The following is an 8,224-nucleotide window of genomic DNA, read 5'->3' as shown; positions in this document are numbered from 1 at the left end:
ATTTTTTGGGTTGAACGTCGCACGTGTCATATGGCGCCTTTCCAGCTTTCGTGTCCCTCGGTGCATTATTTCATCACGGGCGGGTACTTGGGTAGAACCAACGACCTTCCGTGGCAGGCTGGATGGCTTCCGCACATGAAGAATTCAATGCCCCGGTTGAGGCAAGAACCCGGTGAGGGGCAAGTGATTCAAAGTCAGCGACCTTAACCACTCGGCTAAGGTGAACCCGCCACCCACCCTTGTTTTTACGGGAAAAAAAAAACGAAATACATCTTAACGTTTTTATGTAATGTTGTTAGACAGAAATATCTAAACTAAAAGTGTCGGATGTCATTTTATTTCGTTTCTTACATAATATTACTTCATAATTACTATACATGTGTCAAATATGTAACTCTATTTGTTCCCTGTTCTCCAGAGTAGTTCAGATGTGATTTGAAGCACTTTGTGTCCTCTATGCCGAGTAGTTTAGATATCACTTGAAGCACAGTGTGCCCTGTTGGCCGACACTGAAAGCACTTTGTGCCCTGTTGACTGAGTAGTTTAGATGTCACTTGAAGCATTTTGTACGCTGTTGCCTGTGTTGTTTAGATTCCATGTGAAGCACTTTGTGCCCTCTTGGTCGGGTAGTTCAGATATCACTTGGAGGATTTTGTGCCCTGTTGGCTGAGTAGTTTAAATATCACTTGGAGCACTTTGTGCCCAGTTGCCCGATACTGGAAACACTTTGTGCCCTGTTGCCCGACACTGGAAGCACTTTGTGCCCTGTTGCCCGACACTGGAAGCACTTTGTGCCCTGTTGCCCGACACTCGAAGCACTTTGTGCCCTGTTGCCCGACACTCGAAGCACATTGTGCCCTGTTGCCCGACACTGGAAGCACTTTGTGCCCTGTTGCCCGACACCGGAAACACTTTGTGCCCTGTTGCCCGACACCGGAAGCACTTTGTGCCCTGTTGCCCGACACTGGAAGCACTTTGTGCCCTGTTGCCCGACACTGGAAGCACTTTGTGCGCTGTTGCCCGACACTGGAAGCATTTTGTGCCCTGTTGCCCGACACTGGAAGCTGCCCGACACTGGAAGCACATTGTGCCCTGTTGCCCGACACTGGAAGCATTTTGTGCCCTGTTGCCCGACACTGGAAGCACTTTGTGCCCTGTTGCCCGACACTGGAAGTACTTTGTGCCCTGTTGCCCGACACTGGAAGCATTTTGTGCCCTGTTGCCCGACACTGGAAGCATTTTGTGCCCTGTTGCCCGATACTGGAAGCACTTTGTGCCCTGTTGCCCGACACTGGAAGCACTTTGTGCCCTGTTGTCTGAGTAGTTTAGATGACATGTGAAAAAAGTTGTGCCCTGTTGGTCAAGTAGTTTAGATGTCACTTGAAGCAATAAGTGCCCTATTGGTTGTGTACTTTAGACATCACTTGAAGCATTTTATGTCCAGGAGGTAAAACATTAAAACTCCTGAAGAACTTTTTCAAGGATTTTCACCAAACCTGGTCTCTAAATTAGTAGATGAAGAGAATGGTTTTCGGAAAAAACGGAGCACAATTGATCAATTATCGTTCTTAACGAATATCATTGAAACAAGAATTAAAAAGAAATTTACATTTACAGCGTTCATTGATTTTAGGAAAGCATACTACTCCGTACATACAGGTATCTCTGGCGAAAACGGAATAGCATTGGTACCCATGTTAAAATATATAATGCAGTAAAGTCCTTATATGACTATATTTCTTCATGTATAAAGGTAAATGGTTTCCAGACAGATTGGTTTGAATTTACAACTGGTGTACGACTCATGTAGCTAAGGCAGCAAGTAGAGCTCTAAGACTTTTAACTGCCAAATTCTAAACATTAGTAGGTATGCAATATGATGTGTTTACTCATTTATATGACTCACGGGTGTGGTTGGTTATAGCAAATGGCTTGGCTATCTGGGGCACCCAGTCATTCTCATGTATAGACTCTGTTCAACAGAGGGCTATGTGTCTATTTCTTGGGAGTATCAAAGTTTGCCCCATCTACTGCAGTGTCTGGGGAAATGGGATGGAAGCTCACAGTGAGACAAATGGATGTAGTATCCAATTTCTGTCTGGTTCAGATTGTGTAAGATGCCTAGAGGAAGAATAAATCATCAAATATTTCTGTATTGTTATGGTCAAGGTGAGAACAGATGTAGGAATTGGTGTTTTAGAGTAAGACAAAATCTAAGGTCAACAGAATGTGAAGATATATTTAACATTATCCTGCCAATGTCAAAAACTGAATTTGCTGATAGAATAACAAAGGCTGGTATGAAAAACTTTATAAGAAAATGGAAAAGTACTGTGAACTCCCCTACTGTGGTTAGTAAACAAGGAGGCAATAAATTACGTACATATAAATTGTTTAAAGTAGACTGTGAACCAGAAAATTATTGTAAAACTATACTATCCCGATTACATAGATTCGCTTTGGCTAAATTATGATGTGTTGTGGCACCATTGCGTTTTGAGACCGGAAGGTATGAAAGATTGCCTGTTAATGAAGAATTATGTCCCTTTTGTAAGGACCAGATTGTTAATGAAATACATGTTCTTGTGAAATGTGAATTATGTAGTGACATCCGGGATCATTTGTATAGAAAAGCTACATGCATAAATGTGAACTTTATTAATATGTCTGAAAATATCAGTTCGTATTTATTTTTACTAGAGAAGAAATGACAAATTTTACAGCCAAAACCTGCTTTTTTATTCTGCGAAGGAGGAACAAATTTATATAGAAATAATTTCCTGTGTATTATAGTATTATTTTTAATATATTTTCTAATTTTAAAATAATATTAATAACTTATGTAAAAGTTAAGAATATATCTGCTCTAATATCCAGCATTTTGATATTTTGTTGCCGTTTTATTACCTCCCCTTATTGTTGCTTCAAGGTCCCCTTTTCCACCGTTTGACTGCATTTTTTCTTTAAATCGTATTTTTTTAAAGTTTTTTTTTTTTGATTGTTTCTGTAATTATATATGTGAGATTAGCTTTTAAATTAATGTTATTTTACTATTTATTTAATTATAAGTGGATCTATTGTTAATTCTCGCTTATGCTTCACATGTTTTCTTCAAAATTTGTCATGTAGATCTGTTGGGTTTTATTTTTTCTCTACTTCATATTGAAGAAATATGTTTTCGATAAATACCCGTCGTATCGTTGTGATCCGTATCTATATGTACATTAATACAAGTATATTCTAAATTTGCGCTTTTTGTCACGTTGACGCTCGCGTCCAAATGGACGTGACGTCGTTTGTATTGTACGTTGTTATTTCTGACGAAGACATAAAGGTCGAAACTAGTAAAGAATGTGTTGTCTTGGTAATTTTAAATCTTGTGTAATTTATGTAATACAATATTTTTTAAATGTTAGAAAATATCTTAGGTAAATGCATAAAAGCAATGTTAGTCAGTTCTTCTCATACCTGATATGAGATGATAAGTGTTTTAAACCATACATTCTAACATGGCTCGATTTGATTTCCAGTTAAACAAAGAAGGAAATCAAGCTCTGTATATTCTACGATAAACAACTGTTGACGCGCGGACCGGTAAGGGAGCATTATGACGTCAATTATGACGTCAAATTGCCGCATGACGTCCGCTACATTACTCCTCGCGTAAATGAAGTCCAGTATAGTATTTATTAAGATATATCAATGAGCATGTCAGAATGAAAACAATCAAGGCCTTCTTGTGATTTATCGTCTAATTTACCACGGTTCGTCGTTCAGACGCCACTCGGGCTAACGCCCTCGTGGTTAAATTCTTACGCATCTGAACTCTGAACCGTGGTAAATCAGACGATAAACAACGCGAAGGCCTTGATTATTTGTTAATTTAATTATAACAGCTTTTGCTAAGATTTTCATGATTAGGTCTTACACTCTCTGTTTTAACTAGATTTCAACAAACAGTATTTGCTGTTTTATTCAGAATATGTAACAATTACTCTCTGTAAGATTAACATTGTTGTTATGTCTCTTAATTAACATATAGGTTACATATGCTAGAATAAGGTTTTCAGGTCAAATGTGATATGGGATAAATAGGTAATATTAGAAGTGTACATGGTTTTATCATGGTTCGTTTTAGATTCCAACAGGAAATATTCTTTGCATCTCTTAATGTCATTGAAATAAGAATTGTGTTTTAAAAGATGATATTAGAATGTATATTTTAGAAATAGTCTCATGTAATTCAAATTTGAATGTTTTTAATGCACTTTATTAAGAGGTTAATATACGGCTTGGCTGTGCCTTCTTGCCATAATGGCACACTTAGTGTCATAATTGCCCGAGGGCCATTATGAAACTAGGTGTGCCATTATGGCTAGAAGGCACAACCAGCCGTTTATTGACCTTTTTATTATATACCTTCGCTTAATATTCATCTTGTAATTTTATTTTACATATTTTTTCTACAAACTTATGGGGCCTAAATATCATTTGATTTTGATTTTTTTCATCAACAGTGCCATCACTATTTGACAATCGATTTGAAAATAATTCAGCATCCTTTCACCCGCCATAATGACGTTGCTACATGACGTCATCGTCAGAACGCGCTGACGTTCCGGTTACCCGGGGCCATTATGATTATGGCGCGTGAGGCGCACTGCGCCATTGTGGATTCGCCAACAGAGGCCGTAATGACCGTTTATAACGGCTTTTTTGTTACTATTTATAGTAAGGTATATAATAAACTGTTTTATTATATGTAATTGGTGTACATGGACGAGACGTAAATAAATAAATAAATAAGTAAATAAAAAAATTGATACTCAAAAATAAACATAACGCACCCCTCAGTTATGTTAATAGAAACTCATTTCTAACAGGTAAACGACCAATGGTGAAAACAACAGGTTGCGTAATTTGACATAATGATATCCGCAATTAAAATGATTTAATTCATTTCACTTATGCGCAGTGATCATTAAAACTACCAAGATATATATTTAACGACATTGGCGTGTTTTGGGGGAAATATAAATCTTATTCCGGACCTTTACAGTAACTTTAAAACAAAGGTCGTAGATTATAGTATTAAAATCACGTTTTGGGCGCAAATTGTTGGACATTTCAAAAAAAAATTATTATTATCATACATGTAGTAAAGTAATGAATTTTTAAACTAGGCAATGTATCAGATTCATGAAAAACATACACTTTTTTATGATAGTAGAATTATTATGCTGAGACGGTATATATTCCATTTGCTACGTTTGTCCTGTAGATTTCCAAGATTTAGTGGTTTCCTTTCTTAAAGTTTAATATCTCTTTTTAAAAACTAGCCTACCTAAAGCGATGCATTAGTTTATTAGTCCCCTACTGGTTGAAAACTATAGGATTGCGCCTTTCCTTCCGTCTGTCATTCCGTCATTCATAGGAGGATTTTAATATTACTTTGAACAAATGTTCCCCATGATATGACGACGTGTCTTGCGCAAAATCCGGACCCGTAGCTCAAAGGTCAAGGTCACACTTGGAGGTTAAATATCAACAGGGTTTTTGTCTTGTCCGGTCTGTAACACAATAATGCATTAAGGGATTTTAATATTACTAAGCACAAATGTACCCCATAATAGGACAACGTGTCATGTGCACTTTTCAGACCCCTATCGTAAAGGTCAAGGTCACACTTGGCAGTCAAATGCTAACATGGCATGAACAGGGTCTGTTTTGTGTCAGGTCCAGAATTCCGTCAACCATCAAGGAATTACAATATTATTGGCATAAATATTCATCATAACCAGATAACGTGTCATGCGCAACATCCATAATCCTAGCTCAAACGTCAAGGTCACATTTGGAGGTCAAGAAGGCATTTTTCCTGTCCGGCCTGTAACTCAACAATCCATAAAGGGATTTTAATATTAATTGGCACAAATGTTTCTCATAAGACGATATGTCATGTACAATATCCAGACTCCTGCCCCAAGGGTCAAGGTCACGCTTAACGGTTCAATAGGGTTTTATTTCTTGTCCGGTCCATAAGTCTGTCATCCATGAAGGGGATTTTAATATTATTTGGCACAAATATACCCCATAATAAGTCCGTCTCTTGCATAACTTTCCGCCCCCTATTCACATTTGGCAGTCAAATGATAATTCTAACACGACCAGCGAATAACCTACATACATGCAGAGCAAAATCTATATCTCGGGTTATTCTGCAATAAACCACTCGCGTGAAATGACGTCATCCGATCATTGTGCGTAGCACGGTCGTAAAAAGTAGTTACTATTTTTTCTAACACTGTTGATACTAGTATGTCGTGTTAGAATCGAAATAACATATTCCCAATTGTGATTTATCGTAGAATAACCCTAGATTTTCGTTCTTATGCGAAATGATATATCACTCAGGCCTACGGCCTTCGTGATATATTCTTACGCATAAGAACTCAAAACACGGGTTATTCTACGATAAACCACTCTTGGGAACTTATTATTTCTTAAATAACATGGCATAAACAGGGTCTATTTCGTTGACGTAAAATATTGAGATTGACTTAAGATATATTACATCAGTGCTATTTTAGTAGAAAGGTTGTTTTTTACAATAACATCAATTTTTTTATCTCATCAATCTGTTTTAATGGAAAAATACTGTATTACAGGTCGACGACATCATCTGAACAGGTTGTCTGAGAATATGTCAAAAGTGAAATATGTGGCCACATTTTAATGATAAAGGCCAACATACAAAAAAATTTCAGTCGGTTTTCACTTAGACTTTGTTTTACATTTTATCATGCCGTTACTATAACAACTGCCTGACAAAGCCTGTCTGAGAAAAGCAGCCTTTCCCAGGTCAGTGACTTGAGAACACTGTGAAAACCTATGATAAAGTGCAAGGACATCAGATTGTGTTTGCCTTGCATTTAAAGATTAATACGCCCTCTTACTGCACTGAAATAGGTCTTTAAAATCCCAAATATTATAAAATAAAAGCGGAAAAAAACAAAAGTTATCCTTGTCCCCAACATCTCAGTTCTGCTGAACATGATCGAATAATTTTAATCTGATGCCAAGAAGTTTTATCCGAAGTTCAGTTGCAAGACGGATACCCATTCTCACCAAACAAACGTTAGACATGATTTAAATACGCACGTCATAACGCCGCTTGGTCGAAAATAAAAATAGGCATTACCGTTTCCTTGATGATTTTAATCAATAACATTCCATTCTAGATGCAATAATCCTTGATGTAAGTGCAGAGAGCTAAAATCCTGAACGAACGCTTTACATGAGTCTTTTTTTCCGTTTCTACGAGCCTTTCTGTTATTAAAACTTTTTGTGGTAATTGCAAATACGGTAGGCATACGCTATACATTAGTGACATAGTCTCACGTACCTAATAAGAGCGCGTTTATAAAAATATTTGTGGATATAGAAATAATTGCGTAAATATATCTTTCAGCAGTTATTCTCAAAAACAAGATGGCGTCGTTTTAAAGAAAAAAAAATCAAAAAAGAAGTCCGGCAAAACAGCAAAATCATTCTACCCTTACGTTTTGCCCTTTATTTCGCATGAAGGTATGATAAAAGTTGTTAATAATGGCATGATAAATAGAATAACAGTTAACTGTCTTTTGAGAAAGGGGTTTCTCTATACTCGGCAAGCCTCGCTCCTTCCAGGACCATATCTAGCCTTGTCTGAGAAACCCTTTCTCAAAAGACAGTAACTTGTTATTCTCTACATCACTTAAGCCTGATACCGGACCCATATTCTTTTCCACCTTCACTTACAAGTTGGCCTGCACCACATATCCATAACACACGGAAGAGACGTTAGCTTTAATCAAGAGATGGAAAGAAGATGTTTACTTGTTTGGGGAGAAAAACTGGAACTTTATCCATCTGGTCACTTTTCGTCACATTCACTCATTCAAACCGAATCTGCAATTAAATATGTATGACTTGTTGCGTTCTGTGTTTCCAAAGATTCATAAAGATTTTATAAAGTATCACAAAAATGTTTCCGTCTGACGGCCGTAAATGTCTCCCTGTCTGACTGTTTTAAGTCCTTTGGAATCATAAAATCCATTCAAATATATATATATCTGTATTAAAATCCATTCTAATCCATTCAAATATATATATCTGTATGATAGAAGTCTGCTTACGTCGGTGCCAGAGGGCGTGAGTGGTGCTGGATATTCTGTTAATATAC

General features: G+C 37.1%; 1 protein-coding gene across 1 annotated transcript; it reads right to left on the bottom strand.

Annotated features, from left to right (window-relative positions):
- Positions 1-675: 675 nt before the first annotated feature.
- LOC123558318 (uncharacterized) lies at positions 676-1,239 on the bottom strand. Its single transcript, XM_045350196.2, has one exon. It carries the CDS (start codon positions 1,237-1,239, stop codon positions 676-678), a length of 564 nt encoding a protein of 187 aa, XP_045206131.2.
- Between the last annotated feature and the right edge of the window lie 6,985 nt (positions 1,240-8,224).

Source organism: Mercenaria mercenaria, unplaced genomic scaffold, assembly GCF_021730395.1.
Source record: "Mercenaria mercenaria strain notata unplaced genomic scaffold, MADL_Memer_1 contig_1037, whole genome shotgun sequence".
In the NCBI taxonomy this organism is placed as follows: Eukaryota; Metazoa; Mollusca; class Bivalvia; order Venerida; family Veneridae; genus Mercenaria; species Mercenaria mercenaria.
This window is presented reverse-complemented; position numbering and strand designations above follow the sequence as displayed.